Source organism: Emydura macquarii, unplaced genomic scaffold (genome assembly GCF_026122565.2).
Source record: "Emydura macquarii macquarii isolate MOO-44397 ecotype Brisbane River unplaced genomic scaffold, CSIRO-AGI_Emac_v2 contig_1253, whole genome shotgun sequence".
In the NCBI taxonomy this organism is placed as follows: domain Eukaryota; kingdom Metazoa; phylum Chordata; order Testudines; family Chelidae; genus Emydura; species Emydura macquarii.
The window spans coordinates 33,835,536-33,854,423 of record NW_027131390.1 but is presented as its reverse complement, the minus strand read 5'-3'; the positions used below and the strand labels follow the sequence as shown (position 1 = coordinate 33,854,423).

General features: G+C 45.4%; 1 protein-coding gene across 1 annotated transcript; it reads right to left on the bottom strand.

Moving 5' to 3' along the window:
• Positions 1-366: 366 nt before the first annotated feature.
• On the bottom strand, positions 367-17,602 carry TRMT2B (tRNA methyltransferase 2 homolog B). Its single transcript, XM_067548407.1, has 13 exons — positions 17,373-17,602; positions 16,257-16,491; positions 14,293-14,347; positions 13,641-13,772; positions 13,193-13,292; positions 11,328-11,398; positions 10,591-10,737; positions 10,073-10,167; positions 8,328-8,542; positions 8,062-8,163; positions 7,215-7,334; positions 6,293-6,392; positions 367-2,021 (listed from the first exon to the last, which is right to left on the bottom strand). Exons 2-13 carry the CDS (start codon positions 16,460-16,462, stop codon positions 1,895-1,897), a joined length of 1,470 nt encoding a protein of 489 aa, XP_067404508.1. The 5' UTR covers positions 16,463-16,491; positions 17,373-17,602; the 3' UTR covers positions 367-1,894.
• Positions 17,603-18,888: the final 1,286 nt, after the last annotated feature.

Here is an 18,888-nt window from a genome sequence, read left to right as displayed (position 1 = left end):
ATTATTCCTTCCTAAGTGGAGTATGTTGGAGTACTTTGTTTGTCCTTATTGAATTTCATCCTATTTACTTCAGAGCATTTCTCCAGTTTGTCCAGATCTTATGAATTGTAATCCTATCTTTCAAAGCATCTGCAATTCATGATGGATTCACGTACATATAGGCTTTCCATGACAGAGTAATTTCATGATACAATTTTGTAAAGTCATCCAAAACTCTGAAGTTGTACAGACAGAACCCCAGTTCAACACAGAGCTATCCTGTATCAGTGGGCTAGTGGCAAACAAAAGAATGAGACAGACAGATTGCATCTGTAATAACCTGGCCCTGGCCCTTCTTCTGGATAGGCCCCAGCCTGTTGTAGATGGAACCAACTCCTAGGCCCACTTACTTCAAACCCTGCTGGGTCTGGGTAGTGACTGGTAACTGATCCTAGCTCAGAGTCTCTTGGGCAGACCCTGTGTCTGACAGCCTTCTCAGGCCATGGAAACCTATAATTCCTCCTCCTAAACCATGGAACCACTGCCCCAGCCCTCCCAAACCCCAGGGCAGCTCTTCCGATCTTCTTGGCCTGGATTCTTTGTACATCATCATGGCTCTAAAATAGTGTCTGTCCCTCTTTTACCCTATGCTTCCTGTGAGGGAGTTCTGGGTTCCAGTCCTCTGTGGGGGCCCCTCCCCACCTCCATCAGCTTCTCTATAGAGAGCCATTCAAAAGTCAATAGCCCTACAGGTAGAAAATCATTGTTCCTGTAGGGGAGAGTCAGTCAATACCACTGACTGCCACAACTTCTCAGACATAGTTTTTTCACTAGGTGTCAAATCCTTGATACAAAATGGATGCTGTAATCCACAGAGGCGGTTGTAATATAACATAAAAGTCACACTCCAAAATTAAGTTTACAATACAACAAAGAGCGCTTGAAACAAAATTGGGTTTACAATTTGACACAGACGACCCCAGTTTGTCACAACATCATTCTTTGAAGAACTGGGCAGAGCTAGCAATCTGCAAAGCTTAAGGATAGAATGGGAGCAATACAGCATGTCAAAGAGTGAGGATTGAGGTACAAATATGAGACAGGCCAGATTTCTGAATGGGACAGTGCAGACTATAGTGAATGCAATAAGAAAATGGCAGCTTGCTGCTGCCACCTTGCAAGGACAGTTCTTATTGCATTGGCCAGCAATATACAGGAGAGAAAGTATGCGTGGAGGGGAAATAACCATTTCCAAACAGATTGATGATCCATCTAGTTGGGTATCCTTTCTCCAACAGTGGTCAGTGCTAGCTGCTGTACTTTGTAGCTGGGGTTTATGAGACAAATATCTTCCTGACCCTAACAGGTGATCAGATTCTGCCATGAAGCATAATAGTCCCTGCAATTTTATCTTAGTTAGAGTCACTTCTTTAAATCTTAATTATCTACTTGGTTCAATGATATCTAAATAACATGGCAATAGCACAAAACGTACAAAGGATTTGACTTGTATTTAGTATATTTAAAGCAGTTTCACCAAATCCTGCCCATGAAAACCCAGAACAGCAAAGTGGGGATTAAGAGGTTTCTAGCCTCTTTTTTTTTTTTTTTTTTGCTAGCCTGTCAAAGGAGAGAGGGTTTGAGTGGAAAGGAGAAACTACAACAAAGGGTCTTTTCACACAGAAAATGTCAGTGCACACTGGCTTCATGCTTTGTTGGATATGCGAGGGACAGCCCAGTAAGGCAGGCCGAGAATTCCCAAGGGAGGGTTTTAATTTACAACTTTAAAAACAATAAATTAAAGCAGAGCCACATCCATTCCAGCTTTCTGAATATTTGTAGTTCTTTCCCACCCCCAACTTTTAAAGGTATGAAGTCCTGTTTTGTGGGAAAACACATAAACCAGGATGGCCTCTCAGCGGGTGAGGAGCATCACCAGCTCACAATGCATGGTGTGGGGAAACAGGTCAACTGGCACAGCCAACACAGGGGTAAATGGCTCTCCTGCAAGCTTCTTCCCAGGGTCCGGTGGGCAGCAAAGCCTATACAAAATAGAAGGATCAAAAGGCATCAGTTTCCCCATTTATCGAGAGAAATGTTTAGTCGGTGTTTTAAAATCCTTCCCCTCTCCATTTCCTTTATTTTAGTAAGAAACGGTTACTAACCATTCGTAACTGTTGTTCTTTGAGATGTGTTGCTCATGTCCATTCCAATGTAGGTGTGTACTTGCCCTAAGCAGCGCCACTGGAAAGGTTTTCCCTCACTGGTATCTGTTGGGTTGGCTCTGGTGATCCCTGGAGTCGCACCCTTGTAGTACCAGTATGTAGGTACGTAGGGCCCCACCACTCCCTCAGTTTCTTCTTGCCAGCTAACTTTGATAGAGGGGCAGGTGGGAGTGGGGTTGGAATGGACATGACCAACACATCTCGAAGAACAACAGTTACAGAAGGTTAATAACTGTTTTTAATCTTTGTGTGTGCTTATGTCCACTCCAACATGACTCCCAAGCAGTTGTGCATGTGGAGGATTCAGAGTTCATTGGCATACTGACTGTAACACTGCTCGGCTGAAACCCACATTGTCTCTAGATTGTTGGGTGAAAGGACAAGATTGCAGTTAGATGGACCTTAACGGATTATACTCTTAGGCCTTGCTATTTCAAGCGGAGTAGGTAATCTAGAATGAAGGGCAGTGTTGACTGAGTAGGCAAAACCAGCATTGACCAGATTGAGAATCTCTTCCACTTTGCCGGGTAAGTGGCTCCAGTGGATGGCTTCCTGCTTCCTAGAAGCACCTCGCGAACAGGGCCAGAGCATACTAGTTCTGTGTGGTTTAGCCATGCAGCGTCCATGCTGTGAAACGAAGAGACTCGAGGTTTGGATGATGTAGATGGCCACGATCCTGAGACAGCAGGTCTGGAAACGGGGGCAGGCTGATTGGCGTGTCCACAGAGAGTTCTAGGAGGGTGGTGAACTAGTGCTGATGTGGCCAAGCCGAGGCTATCAGGATCAGGTTTGTTCCTCTTTGTTCTTCAGCAGGACCCCGTGTATGAGAGGGATAGGAGGGAATGCATAGAAGAGATGGACCATCCAGGGAAGGAGACAGGCATCTGTGAGTGAGCCTGAGCTGTGGCCTAGGAAGGAGCAGAACTGAAGAAACTTCCTGTTGTGCTTTGTCGTGAGCAGGTCTACCTGGGGAGTTTCCCACCTCTGGAAAACAGTGCTCATGACATCTGGGTGAATGGACCACTTGTAATGGTTGGGAAAGGATCTGCTGGGATGATCCTCTAACTTGTTCTGCAACCCCGGGAGGTAGGAAGTTTCATGTCAAGGACGGTGTACCAGTCCCCTGAATCCAGAGAAGGAATAATGGAGGCCAAGGAGACCATGCAGAACTTCAGTTTCTTCATGAATCTATTGAGGTTTCACAGGTCCAAGATCGGTCAGAGACTGTCATTGATCTTCAGGATTAGGAAATAATGGGAGTAGAACCCCTTGCCCCTTAACTCCAGTGGAACCTCTTCCACTGCTCCTGCCCTTAGGAGAGACCACACCTTGTGGGCTAGAAGATGCTCAAGAGAAGGGTCCCTGAAGAGGGACGGGAAGGGAGGGTGAAGAGGAGGGGAACAACTCAATTGCTGGGTGTATCCCAGTCCTATCATGCATAACAACCAATGATCGGAAGTAATGCGGGCCCTCACCCGATAGAAGTGGGATAAGTGGTCCTCAAAAATAGGGGAAATTGGATTCACACATTGTCCTGGTATGTCATACCCGATCATCCTACCAAAAGGCCTGCTTGACCCCGCTGATTGTCTCAAGAGGGCAGGCACAGAGGTTGACAAGGACTGGGACGGAGGCCTTCTCTTACTCCTACTCCTACTACCTCTACTCCTGCTGTAGTTGTGTCTCTGCTGTGGTAGGTAGAAGCGGGCCATCAGTTGGGAATGATAGTGCTTCCTGGTGGGAGCCATTGTATGCAACCCCAGGTTTTCAAAGTGGCTCTAGAGTCTCTCAGACTGTGTAGCTTAGAGTCTGTTTGCTTAAAAAAGAGCGACTTGCCTTCAAACAGAAGGTTCAGCACTGTCTGCTGCACCTCATCGGGCAACCCTGAGGACTGAAGCCATGAGCTTCTTCTCATAACTACTGCTGAGGCCATAGATTGGGCTGCAGAGTCTTCTGTGTCCAAAGCTGCCAGGAGGGACGCCCTTGCCACCTATTTCCCTTCTTCAGCTAGAGCAAAGAACTTGACCCTGGACTCCTGTGGCAAGAACTCCTCGAATTTTGACATTGCACTCCAGGAGTTGAAGTCATAACGGCTCCGGGATGCCTGCTGGCTTGCAATCCTGAGCTGGAGACCGCCAGTTGATTACACCTTCCTGCCAAAAAGGTCTAGTTTTTGATGTCCTTGGCCTGGGGAGTCAGCCCTTGCTGCTCCTGCTCATTTGCCACTGAAACTACCAATGAGCCTGGTGTTGGGAATGTACAGGAATTCATGCTCCTTGGGAGGGACAAAGTACCCATCCCAGCCGTTGGGTATCGCCGATCGGAGCACTGTCTGCTCCTATGGGAGGCATATGACTTCATCTCAGAATCTGACTCTGAGGAGTCGCTTCTTGGCGACCGGGGGTGGAGAATGGTGCCGGGAGGGAGGAGACCAGTGCTGCGACATCATGGCTGGATTGCCTTTTGATGGTACCTGGTATCTCGGCATCACAAAGGTCCTTGTTTTCGGTGCCACCATGATCAGTTCCCACATGGCGGAGGTGGCAGTACCAGGAGTGACAGTAACTCCCTTGCTGCTTCAAATGCCTCCAGTGTGGATGGTAGCATCCGGGCTGTCGAATTCCGATGGCTCCCTCTTGGCGGAGAGTCCAAAGGTGCCAGACTCAGCAGCGCCCTTCTCAAGGCCGGAGTCAATGGTACCGTATGCACTGCTAGTGTCTCCGACTGGGCCAGCACAGGTCGCAGTCTGTCAGTGTCTCTATGCCCCACAGACCTTGGGGTTGGGGATTGCCCCCAATCAGTTTTTCTCTGCTTCTTTCTCAGCACTGGTGATGGAGGATCACTAACTGGAATTGGCTTATGACACGATGCACATGGCTTGAACCTCGGGGACTGAGACATACCCCGGTGCTGGCTAACCCCACTAAGCGGGTTCCACTACTTACTTACTTAACTGACAAACTTAAACTCTAAAATAAGAACTATTTACAGATGACATAGTCCATTGAAAGAGGTACTTGTGGGAAAACGCAAGGATAAGCAGCAGTTCCAGCAATCGTCACGGGCGGTAAGAAGGAACTGAGGAGGTGGCAGGGCCCTATACACTGGCGCTATGAGAGCATGACTCCAGAGGGCACCAGAGCCAACCCTACAGACACCACTGAGGGAAAAACTTTCCAGCGACAGTGCTCAGGGCAAGCACACACCTATGTTGGAATGGACATGAGCAAGCACTCGAAGTACAGCTGACTCCTCTCCACCCTTATATGTAGCACAGGAAGAATCAGAGGATGTATTAAAGATAATTATTTGGGAAAGATCAACCATTCAGACTGAAACTAATACTGGTCTGAGGTCTGGAACCTGCTCTCTTCAGTCCCGGACCAATTCCAGTAAAGTATGGCTAATCTGAATGATCAGGGACAAATTTAAGATTTGATTTCTCACAAATCGCCAGAGCTAGAAAAGTTTTTATACCATTAGAAAATAATCCTAGGTTTTGCATTATCTGACCATCTGCATTGTTCTTCTGTGGACCTTTCATTATCTGTTATATGGCCCTGAGCCAGCAAAATACGTGTGATTAACTAAAAGCATGTGAATGGTCCTATTGACTTCACTTTGCCAGATGGGAGTCTATATTGTTTATGGTGAATATACTGCATACAGTAACCCAGATGAAGGCATGCTGCTTGTTTGACGTAGTGCCATTACAATAGGCTTTGTATTATTTTATATGCCTTATGAATGCATTTAAGCATCTCACTTGCTTTTTCCTCCCCCTCTCTTTTTTAAAAACAGCAGGTATGCACTGAACCGACATCCTGATTGATCTCTTTAAGGTAATCTGGAAGTCTTTTATCACAATTTGCAGCTTGTAAATAGAGAGAACAGTAGGTCCACAGGTGTAGTAACTGCTGGCCACATGCTGGTCAGGCAGGGCTGAGCCCTACAAGAGCAACCCCAATAAAGTTCAGTCAAAATGAAAAACCTCCCCAAGCAATTTCACTCCTATGTTGTGCTCATTTCCTTTGGGCATGGCACTTCCCCCTCATAACAGAACAAAAGAAAAAAGGTCTCCGTCTCACTCAAGGAAGTTCCTCATAGCTTCTCCTTCAGGCTTGCAAGAAACATAGACCAACGTCCGGATGGCCTTGCAGTTTCGAATGGCTCGCACCACACGATAATCTGAGAATAGAAAAACATCAGACATTTACAAAGAGAAACACCCCCAGAATGAGATTTCCCTAAGGACTGGTCAACATTTTCCTATAAGGCCAGTGTCACAGAACAACACATGGCTGACCCAAACCAACCACCCTCAATAGAAGGGAGGGCGGAGAAAAAGGCAGTGCTCAGATGCAAGGGAGTTCACATTGTTAGGGTCCAAGGTAGCTGGTTAGTGTCACGGTTGTGAGGCAGACCATGCTAGTAGGATCCCAGCTGCTTGAGGCAGAGTACTGATGTGAGGGAGCTTGTCTCAGCTTCCCAAGCGAATGAAGGATGGGAGGTGAACTCTCTCACCAAACTGATGAGAAGCATGCACAAACTTTCATTTAAAAAAGGATTTAAAATACTGCAAGTGTTTTGAGAGGAAACCTGATAAAGGCATAGAAAATAATGAATGGTATAGAGAAGGAAGATAGGGCACTGCTTTTCAACCTCTCTCAAAACCACAGCAAGGGGACATTTAATGAAATTGAAAGGCATCATCATTTAATTCAATTAAAGGAAATACTCTTTCATACAATAGTTAGTCTGTAGAACTCAGTGCCACAATACATAATTGAGACCAAGGTTATTCCGTAAGTGCCTACTGCAGGGTTTCTTGCACTTTCTTTTGAAGCAGTTGGTGTTGGCCATTGTTGATGAGAGCATACTGAACTAGATGGGCCTATGACAAGATGACATTTCCTATGTTTCTAGTTAGAGGTTTTCTTCTTCTCTGTATTTTTCCTTCGAAACAAGACAGATATTGTCAGGGCTCAGAAAAAAATAACGTATTCTTACGAAGTCCAGCCCGAGATGGGTTCACCACTGCAACAAGGGGCTGGACATCCTCTTGCAGACTCAGGAACTGCAGCAACACCGTCTCGGCCTTTCCAGTGTGAAATTCACAGTTTGAGATTCCTGTGAGAAAAATCATTCATCCAAACGTTCCCTGCAGGCACAGAGTTAACCCCACTGGAAGATGGAGAGAGAGGAAACCCTGAGGTTTGCTGTGCCTGAGTGGATCTCATCCCAAGAGGGTGTCCCCATGAGAAATGCATACCTGGCATAGGGATGCTTTCCACATCAACATAGAACATCTTATGGACTCTTCCTGCCTGCGCCCTTCCAGATCATCTTCCCCCACCACTTTCCCCCATTCTTCTAAGGATATGTCTATATTGCCAGCTTTCTGTGTGGGGAGCCACAAGTTCTTGCCCTTACCTCCCCATCATCCAGACTCAAAGCCTTGAGGTGCATTTGGAACCCAAGCTGGCATGCTCGTCTGGGGATGTGGATCAGAGTGTATGTTGACCTTTGCTCACTTTGCAATGTGGAGGTAGCAAAGGCACGTGGACCTGACATCAAGTCTAGATAGTCCCGTGCTGCCATTCCCACAATTCCTTGTATCTGTATCTCCCTCCATTTGCCACCAAGACCATTTCATACCCCTTTTTCATCACAGAGTTGATAGAGAGGGGGAAGGAGCATTGTTGTGAAGTAGGAAAGGAAGCAGTGGGCTGGTTATAGCATGAAGCTTCTCTCTTTTACTGGAATGTCTGCAGGCCACCTTGGGACTGTTAGGAGACCTCCACCTATGAGATACTTCGTCTATCACAGCAACTGATTTTAAACTCCTTCCTCACACCATTGAATGCTGCATTCCACCTGGCATCCTCTACAGCCTGCTCCACCACCTCAACACCAACGACCTTGGATGCTTGGCAAGCCAGAGAGAGACCAATAGCACCTGGAAAAAGAGAGAGAGAGAAATCCAAGGTTCTAAGATGAAGAAATAGGGAGCAAGACAATGGGAATTCTGGAGAGACCATATTCTCCACACCCCAGAGAATAAAACCATGCCCTTGTCAAACACAGATTTGTGTCAGCTCCACAGCAACTGTCAGTGCTCACCAGTTCCACAGCAGACATCAAGAAGGACGGTTTTCTTATCAGCCGGGCTTAACTTCCCAATCGTCTGGTAGAGAACTTCTGCCCCTGCCGTGTTGATTTGGAAAAAGGCATCTGGAGAGATGCGGAATTTCAAGCCCAGCACTTCCTCAAAGATGTGTGGTTCTCCATAAAGGAGCTGATAGGGGGATTGCTGGTGGGAACTTCGAGTCATGGTGCTTAAAGGAGAGATGAGAAAAGAATCCATTAGAGAACAGGGTTTTCAACAAAGAGCCAGTTTATTTCATTTCCTTTTACTACAGTGCTAAAGCACAGAGAGAACATCTTCCCCCAGCCCAACATCCATTGATCTAGACCTGATCTCCATCTATGGCAATTCTCTGACTGATTTCCTCTTTGATCTAGTTGTTATTTTCTGTGAATACTTCAGCAAGTTGAAGTGATCATTTACAAAAATGCTGTCACTTTCAAAACCTGGAATTAACTGATGTAGTCAAAGCAGAAGACTGGGCATGAGACCTTCTATTTGCAATCTTGGGAAAGTCACTGAAGCTTTGTTCTTTAGTTTACCAATCTGTAAAACAGGGGTAATAATATTTATTTACCTGCCTCACAGGAGTTTTGCAAGGTATAATTTACTAATGTTTGTAGAGTACTTTGAGATACTCAAATGAAAAACATGGCCTTTGGTGACACCCTGTGTCTGAAAACAACACCCCAAAACCCCCATATTCACCAATGTTATGTAATGATGATATGCTTTGTACAAAGTATGCCTTATTTGGTATTATTTTAAAAGTCTTGATCTGCTATACATTAATATCCTGTTGGATTGTATGTGCTACCACAGTATGTGAAGTTATAAAATATTTCTGTAAATGCTACCAGACATGCTAATGGGCCATCAAGAAAAGAAGTGAAGGCTTCACTGTAAGAAGTAGGTTCACAATGGGGCTTGACTGACCAATGAGGACAACCCCACAAGTCACAAGCCCAGATTGTTCTAACAAGCTAGAACAGACTATAAAAGGGGGAGCGTGACACACACCATCATTATTCATTTGGCTTCTCTCTCTCTCTCCCCAACTCAACACCTAAAGGATCATCTGAAAGACAAAAGGACTTTGGAGGAAGGGGAGTCCCAGGCCTGGAAGGTTACCCAGCCTGTGTTTCAAGAAACTGCTTGTACCAGCTAACAAGAGTGCGACATTGCTAATTCAAATCTTGTTCGTGTGTAGAACTTTTTGACCAGGGCTAGATGGTATAGTCCTGGGGTCCCGGCTGGGGAGCCAGCTGGAGCATCTCTATTGTTGGTTTGTAAGTGCCTGGAAAGCATTCATTGAATTATGTTGGGTGTTTGGTGCCACCTGCTGTCAGAAAGGGTGATAACAGGGTCTGGAAAGGCTGCCTGTGCATCACCAGCCAGAGTCTAGTGGAGAGCTCATCCCAGCTAAAGAGTTTGTAAGAGTTCCCAGTGGTTCCACAGCTCCCCAGCTGTACCCCAGGGGTTCTGCACACCATCACACCTTTCTAAAATGATGTCTGTAGAAGGGCTGCTCAAATAAATCTCATTATTATTTGTCAGTCTCTAGAAGAATTGTCTTGAAGGGAGAGTAGTTGGGTGGCCGGTTTGAGGATATGGGTGAGAAATAGGGATTAGCAGTAGAGTTTCATTTTCAGTATTCCTGTTGCCCCTCCCTCCACTTTCTGACATGATGCAAGTTTTATGAAGCATCAAAAAAATGCACCTCTCTTGGAAATAGAGTGAGGTCAGGGCGCAGACTGCTCCAGGCCCACGAGTGAAAAACTCCTTAAGCAATGCCTTCTGAGTACACAGTTCCTCCTGCCGAGAGCAAGAGAAAAAAAGATGCATTTGCTTATGCTGATTATTAGAATACCTATCCTCAGCTATACATCACAGCTCTCTCATGTGAACTAGCAGTTCAAGCACTGTCATGGCTATATCTACCATGAACCAGGCAGTCCTTGTACTGGCATTACTATAAAACCCCATCAGACTGGTTTCTGGCATCAGCACTGCTATAACCCTCGTGAGCAGCATAGTTTTGATATCATCTCTGATATGCTCCCATGGGATTAGTAGCTCTTGTCCTGATACTGCCAACATTCCCTTTGTTCCATAAGCCTCATCAACTAGATGGTTCTGGTACTGCCACCACTTTGACTCCCATCGCTTGGTACTGGCACTGTCCCTGGCTCCAGAGCAGTGGTGGTGGGAAACTGTCATTGTCACTAACATATTCACCTGACTAAGGTCCTGGGGGTGGAAGGTGATGATGGCCATGGTATGTCCGTTGTTATTGGTGCGTACTGTGAGCTCACGCCAGTGTCCACCCTGGTGAAATAGGAGGCAGGGATCCAGTGGGGACTGCTGAAGAAACTCTTCATAACACTAAGTTCAAATGAAGTTGTACAGATAAATATCACTGACATTAGGAATTGTCTTTAATCTATAGTCCTATTTCTAGTATCATAATTCTAGCCTTATGAGATGATTTATGCTGTGCATCTGCAAAACTAATTTTTCTACTGCTTATAAATTCACTTAAATGTACCTATTAAAAAGCTATCTTGAATATTAGTTCCCAATGAAAACAAACCACTTTGGAAGTTTCAGCTTGTAAAATTCAGCTATTTGAGAATTACTGTCCTAGAATCTTAACATTTCATCTGCCCTGCAGAAAGAGAGTGATTTACAGGAATTCAATGTTATTTGATTAAATTCACCCTGGAGGGCAGTTTTAAGGCTCTGGGATTGAATGCATGTGCAAGAATGGACAAATTAACTGCACTCAGGTTTCAAAAATATCTACTTGTTAGTCAGGACCAAGCTTGGACAATTTCAGCATGTTACATAGCATGTGAAAAATGTACTTATCATGAAAACTCAGCGTAACCTCAATTATAGTGTTTTCCTGCAAATAAACATTATCATGTCCTTTTTTTTACTCTCTATCTACATCCATGCATGCCCTGCATTACCTGGGCTACTTGTTTGTGTTTTTCAGGCATGTTTTTCAGGTGGTTGGATCGCACACAGACAATATTCCTTGCTGTGGAAAGACAGACAAGTGTTTAATCTCTCATCATGGCCTTTTTATAGTGCTCTGTAACAGGGAATAGTAAATCATTGTACTCATGCCAGGTACTGCCCAATAGCTAAATAGGAAAGCCTATCCTCAGAGCTTTGGTAACTGCACTAGAGTGGAACAACAAACATACCTGTGTCTCAATTCCCCCAATCTACTGTATTTGAGTCACAGTGTAAGGGAGCCTCAAGGAAGTATCAGGTTTGTCCTTGCTCAATTATGTAATTTCAATAGTGTGCAAGAAATGTTTAGTGCGCCGACAACTTATTTAAATTCATTTTAATGCAACTGCTTTCTCTGAGCAAGGTGTTTTTAATACTAGACAGTAGAAGCAGAGTGACTTGGTTTTGTTAACTGGACAGTAATTGAATGGGTCTAGAGCGGTGACAAGTTTAGAGTCTAGACTGACCTGGCATTGCTCAGACAGGCTTATGGTGAGATGACCAAAAACTGCAGTTCAGCAATCAGAAGGCAAAGCAAAATGAGCCCATGAGATTTATTTCTAAATGGAAATGCTCACAATCACTGCATCAGGTACTGAAAAGGGTTGAAAATATAAAGGAAAACAGACTGGGTGTGGTTGGCTGAGGCTGTGCTCCCTCTTTAATCTACCTCGCCAGTGATCCATCTGCAACTAATCGACCTCAGAGCTCGGGTTTTTGGTTACCTCCAGGGCCCCCTATATTCCACAGCTGTGAACTTTGCCATAGAATTCACCTCTTGCCACAGAATTTTTATCTGGAAATTAAGTTTTCCTTTTAAAAAATTGTGGCTAGCTCTCAAAGTTACAAAGAAAAGCTTAAAAATGTTAGCTGAGGACTTGTATACACAATGGGGTAATGCACCCTACATGGGGGGGGAGGGAATGTTTTCTGAAGCACACTAACATGTTGCGCATTAATTCATGCACGTAGCCCCTGCTGGTGCGCACTAAAGGTTCCTTAGTGTGATTTAATGTAGTGCCGTTCCTAATGTTGTTTGAGACAGTACTATGTTTAAAGCACACTAAGGAACCTTTAGTGTGCACCAGGAGGGTCTACATATAGACCAATTAATGCGCAACACATTTGTGCACTTTAGAAATCATACCCTCGTAGGGCACATTACCCCACCATGCAGAGAAGCCCTGGGTATGAACAAAAGCAGCTGTGCCTTCCTGAGCCTGCAGACAGCTAGAAACAACAGCTCAGAGAGGTGTGAACTGGACCATTACTTTTATGAAGTGTTAATCAGGAAGCCTAAAGATGATAGTTTAAATGTCAACACTACTAACAATTTCACTACCAAACTTTCAGCAGGAAGAGCCAGCCAACATGCTTATCCCACAATCCCAAACTGTCTGCCATGACTGCTCAAGTGCCCAAGCCACAACTGCCACCTACTCAACTGCCAAAACCTTCAGCTTCCCCCTTGATGTGGTTCTGCAGTGTGGTTAGCCTTTATCAATACACACACCTGCAGCGTACTGAAAATATGAGCACAGCATAAAATCAACATAAACTTCATATAAACAGAAATAGCAGGGGCTCCTATCCTGATTGTAGTGTTTACCTCCAAATTTATCAGAAACCATTTTTTAAAAATAATTATCCATTGTAGCCACAGAACTGCCAATGTTCCCACCAGAGTTCTGCAGAATTCATGGGCCTTGCTGCACAATTAGATCCAAGCCATCAGAGAGTACAGAGGGCCGTGACTATGCCTATGACGAAGCATGATCTAAGCAGCTTTCAGCCTTGTGCTTTGTCCTTTACTGACCTCTGCCAGTTCCCACATAGAGCCCCACAGTTTTCAGGTTCTCATCAGGTCCTCGGTTTACAGAGAATGTGGATTTGTTTCGGTAGCCATCAATGACAGGCTGGGGAGAGAAGAGGAAAGGGTGAAGCCAGGAAGCAAGAAATGATGGGAGGTGGGAATCAATTTTTGGCATTTTAAGGGCAGGATGAAATGTAGCACATGACTGTCAAAGAGCATAGGTTGGAAGGGTGTGTCAATACCTAGACCCCACAGTGTTTGCTAGGGGAGCAATTTAGCCACCTCTCTTCCCCTGTCATGCCCTGTGAATTCAGGGCAGGAGATTTATTAGAGATTGGGATCCTTGAGATATTTAAGGTGGTGTAGCAATGGGAGTGATGAAGGGTGAAGAGACTTGTCAGGAGCTTAGCTCTCCTGACATTCCCATGAAAGATTTCTCTCCAGTACTCACAGAGGGCACAATAGGACAGAGGAGGCAGCAACACCCATCAGGACTCTGTGTGATTTCCCGTTTGTCTGTACCAAGCTCCCTCAGATGAGAGGCCAGTGTCTGCAACACCTTCTTCTGACTCTCAGCCTTCATCTGTAGAGAAGTTCCAAGACACTAACAGTTGCACTAGGGCAGGACAGCCTACTCATCACAACTGGGGGGGCGGCACCCCCACTGGGCAGGAGAAAATACTGTAACAAAGACATAGCCCAATAGGAGCATCACATTTGTCCTTATGTTGTACACCATGGCCAATCAGGGCTTCACAGCAACAGCAGGGAGAGAACCTGGGTCCTCTTGTTCTTAAAGCACAAGCCTCTACTACTTGAGCTAATGGAGAATCTCAATATAACACTATAGGGCCTATGACACACAGCTGACCAGTTTTGATTCCATCTAGTAGAGAAAGTAGTACACACATATATTTCTATCCAGCTCATTATAGCATAGATCCATCTATGAGGTTATTCTAAATTAAAAGAATGAAACAGGCAGTAAATGGGATCAGAACAGATCTAGAGGATTAAATGAGGGTGAAAGAGTCTACGGAAGTTCCCTAGAGCAGGTGGGGAGGAATGGTTGGCAGAGGAAACTCCTTGTGAGCACATATTACCTTCAGCTGCTCTTCATAGGGAAGTCTCCACAGTGGAGTTGCCACATTGGCTAGCCTGAAAAGCACAACACAACTGTAAACCCCAGAACAACTTGCTTCCTAAACACAGCCAACCTCGGGCCCATGTAACACATGGAGTGGCATGGGGCATTGCACCAGACACCTCCTGAATAAATGGCTTGCTCATTACCTCATGGCCAAAGCAGGTAATTCTTATGTGCACTTTAAACTTGTAAAACCAAATTTAAATCCCAAGTCGTCACTTCACTGCTCCTCTTTTGGTGACATGCACTTTGAGCAAAGAAACCTTTAATGGATGTCCTCCTTTCCCCCCAGAGGGATTGACCTAGCCTCTTGCATAGCACCGGCCAGCCAAGGCCAGTTGTCCTGCAAATCCTGGCTACCTTTCTGAGTCACACTGAGCTGACAATGCCAGAAGTGATGCTTCCTCTCAAACGGACCAAGATAGGTCAGCATGAGGACTGACTCCAGGCTGGAGAGGTAGGAGAACCAGAGTGCTCATCTAATATTGGGTTTGGGGGAAAAGACTTCAAACAGGAGAGAGAGAAGGGGTAAAGAGATTATGTTGCGCTCTAAACAGGCCTCATTTTGAAAACCCTCCATGGGCTTCCTTCAGCCTATCTCACAGACCTTGTCTCACTGTCCTCATTGCTCTGTCCAGTTTGACAATGGTCTCACTTCTGTCTCGCCCCCCAGTCTTATCCTTATTAGATCAGATTTTGTCATTTAAGACAACCATCCTGTATCTTCCACCAGATCATCTTTCCATCTATTATCACTTCTCTTCAGCAAACATCTTAACAGTGTAGTCAGCTGCACTGCTATACATATTGGAAAGGAAAATCGGAACTGCTCATACACATTGAGTAACCACTTAGGCAACAGATTTCTGGATGTTACCGGACAGCTCATAATTAATCTGTGAAAAACTCTACCACATGATATTATTGAGGTAGAGCAATTAAGAGGACACAAAAGAAAAGGATTACATTAAAATAAGGATATGAATGAAAAAAGGATTTAAACCAACATATATCAGGATATACACCAACCACTAACTCCCTGGCTTTAGCATAACCTTACCCGACAGACAGGTATACCATAATTTTCCCTTACTGGGTTTCTTGCACCTGCATCTGAAACATCTGGTGTTGACCACTGTCAGAAACAGGCTGGCAAACTAGGTGGATTTCTGACCTTATCCAGTGTGGCAAATCTTATGCACCTACGATGTTGTTTTCCCCCTTACCTTTGCCTCTTAATTTCTCTCTTGTTCTGTTATTATTTATCAGTGTGTGCTCCAGAGAAACCATCTCAATGTTTCTTTAGTCTGCATCAAAAGGGTTGGGAGAAGGGAAAGCTGGGATCGGGCAAGTTGTTACTGGCTGAGCTGCTCTAGGGTTTGCATGCAGCCTGCTGTAAAATGATTGTAAGGTGATTGTAAGCCAGTGCTCCAAGCTGTCAACAGAGAATGGGCAGGAGCGTAGCTGGATTACACTGGAAGGGCTAATTGCACTGGTTCACTTGATGTACCAGAGTTTGCTGTCTACACTAGCACTTCAGCAGTGCAGAGTCACATGGTAAAATATAGCACCAGTGTGTTATCCCTCTGCAGGTGTGAACATCTGTGCATCACTGGGAGTAACTGTGTATGGGGTGTTAAATGCAACATGGTTGTGCTGGGGACTTGCAAGGGTGGTTATGTTACAACTTTCTTTTTTGTGTAGGTAAGATCTTTGTTAAACTCAGCAGTTTTGATCATGTAGATGAACCTTAGACACTCTGATCTGTGCACACTTGAACATTTCCCGCCCCAGAGAGTGAGTGTTTAGTTTTTAGTGACATAGTTTGGTCCCATTACAGCTTTACAAACACATAATCTGCAGTGAGAAAATGTGCAGACTCCTTGGACTCACATAGCATATGCTGCAAAAGTTCTATACCTCTCTTCCCACGAGGACTCCAGGCCCGGCAAGCTGCAGCCTTGTCTAGGCTTTTTCTCCTTCATCCACCTTTTTCTTGTTGCTTTGTTCCTCCCAGTCACCTCTCTGCAGTCCTCATCTGGTCCAGTGCTCAAAGATACCCGTTTCAGACTCACCGGCCGCCAAGTATGCAGGCGTATCAGCCTCAGTGCACAGGAGAGAGCCATCCCAGAAGGCAAGGGCTGAAACACTGCAACTGACATCACACAGTGATTCCATTATTAACATTCTAGATAGCGGGGAATTCTAGAGAGACATTAACTACACAACAAAGACATGAAACAGACAAAAACTGGGAGAAACTTTGCTCTGGCTACCACCTTGTGCTTTACCCACTCTGCGTATTATGGTATTCAGTGAAACTAAAAGGCAGCAAGTTGAAAACCAGTCAAAAGAATTGTAAAAAAAAATACAATGCATAATTAGCCTGGGGAACTCACTACCACATGATATTATTCAGGTGAATAGCTTAGAAGAATTAAACATTTATAGATATAATAAAAATAGCAAAAGTTACCCCCCCAAAAAGCACTGAAAAGCAGACAGCAGTTCAGCCTGCCATGCCTGGACTGCCTTAGCAAACATGCAGCACTCTGACACCCCTTCTGGATTGCTATCTCAAGGAGGCAGGGAGAGCTGCAAGAGAAGACCTGAAGCTTGAGCTGCTGGGACGTACATGGCAAGTGTCTCCCTCCCCCCCCCCCCCCAATATTTTTCCACCCAATCCCTTACCAAGTCTCTGCACTGAGTGTCAGTGTTCAAAAAGGCACCCCATTTGTCTCTCCACATGTCTCGCATAGCATCCAAATGCTGATAGACCTGTAAGGAGGCAGCACTGAGGAGTCTTAGGACAAGGGGAACCAGTGCCCCAGAGAGACAATGCAGCGTGAGGCCGAGAGGAGAGACTGGAAATGGCCACCGAGGAAAGAAGGAAACATCCCCCACTCCTGCCTCCCTCTCTTGGGGTGTAGCAGTATTTGCAACGTTGAAACCTGTGCAACATTTTACCCACTGTGCCCTGCTCAGCTCATTATTTCAAGGAGCACCAGCAAGGACTAAACCCCTCAGCCCACTCACCTTGCCTGCCAACTCCCCTTTTAAACAGCAATCGGCTTCCAAATCGAATTAACCGCTCGGCACTTTCTTTCCCCACTTGCAACGGCGGTGACGTGATGTAGCTGCTTCCTGGTTCCCAGGCGCCCCGAGGAGCCAGTGACTGGACCGCCCGACACTCGCCACAGCAGCTCACTTCGCCGTCTGCTCTGCTGCTTAAAGGGGTCACGGCCCTACGCTGCCTGCAGCACAACTGCTCCGCGACCTCTTCCCGGACGCAAATGTAGCTATTGATTGTTAAATGTCATGTGAGTCTCTTTGCTTCTTCACGAACGGCTGCCCTGCGGATTATATAGCACCGGAATTGCCGACTGCCTCCATAGCATTTCACACACCGTGTGTACACAGCTCCGCCGAGAGGCAGCCGATTCGGGCTGAGCAAGCGGAGCACTGTGTGTGTCGGGAACGTTTGGCCACGCAGGACAAGGCAAACCTTGGTTCTGGTGAAAACGGCCCGGTTTTGTAACATCTACAGGCAACTTCGGTTTTAAGGTTCCATGGCACAAAATAATCTGCTGGTGAATAATGAACAGGCGTTACCGGTATGCCACCTCTCTGAAACCTTCAGAGCACAGAATTCTTGAATATGTCAAAAACCTTTGTACCCCCGAGAAAGAAGCTAAAAATTGCAGCAGTCAGATACAACTGGCTAATATCTGGTACCTGCTGTGGAATCGCATGCCCCAGGTTCTGGGGACCTCCCTGAGGACTCAGAACCCTCTAATTATCAGCGATTATCATTAATAAGAACACTCTAATTAGCAGGGAATCTGTTGGAAGAGTGGCTTTAAAGCAATAGCTTTGTGTACATGATAGCCCCTGGTTCCTCAGTTCCAGCTATGCTTGATGAGGGAGACTGCTGCTTTGAGGGGAGAAGAGGCAAGACAGCCTGCTGCTTTAGCTATATTGCCCCAGCCCGCTCTGGTTCTGAAAGCTCTTGAAATCCAGTCAGGACTTTTGTCCCCAGACCAGATGCCTTGGATATCCATAACTGTCATTGTACTGGCTGCACTGTGTTCTCATTTGCCTCATTTCTAGTTTAGCAGCAATGGGTAAAGGGACAGTCAGAGCAGGGACTTGAAAATGGTTCTGTCTAGCTACCAGTTTCCAGATGGAAAAATCAGCCAGGTCCAGTTAAAGAGGTTAGAGTTGGTCACCCTCACGAGTTCCAAAGACCCCAATTATTTCCCTCCAAATATCTTCCTGAGAACTCAGATTGCAAATGATAGTTGTCTTATTAAACCAAAACCATAAATAAAGCCTAAGATTGGTTATGCAGAATGGACTGAGAAGTAAAAAGCAACACTGGTTCTCCAATGCAGACCTTCTTCTTGAGTGAATTTCACTGGGTACGTTGATAGTTCTCTACATGCCAATTTGCATTCCTGAGTTATCTTCTGGTGTACTCTATGCATGGAAATACATATTGTTTCCTACAGAGATGTTTTTAATAAGCTTATTAGGGACTACACATATCTGA

Bases quoted from the DNA above. Each gene is read 5' to 3' on its own strand.
- TRMT2B (XM_067548407.1), bottom strand. From the start codon at position 16,462: ATGGCTCTCTCCTGTGCACTGAGGCTGATACGCCTGCATACTTGGCGG. The intron at 13,293-13,640 runs GTGAGTACTGGA...TTCTCTCCCCAG, and splicing joins TCTGTCCTATTGTGCCCTCT to CCTGTCATTGATGGCTACCG. The intron at 7,335-8,061 runs GTGTGAGGAAGG...TTTTTCTCACAG, and splicing joins GTGGAATGCAGCATTCAATG to GAATCTCAAACTGTGAATTT.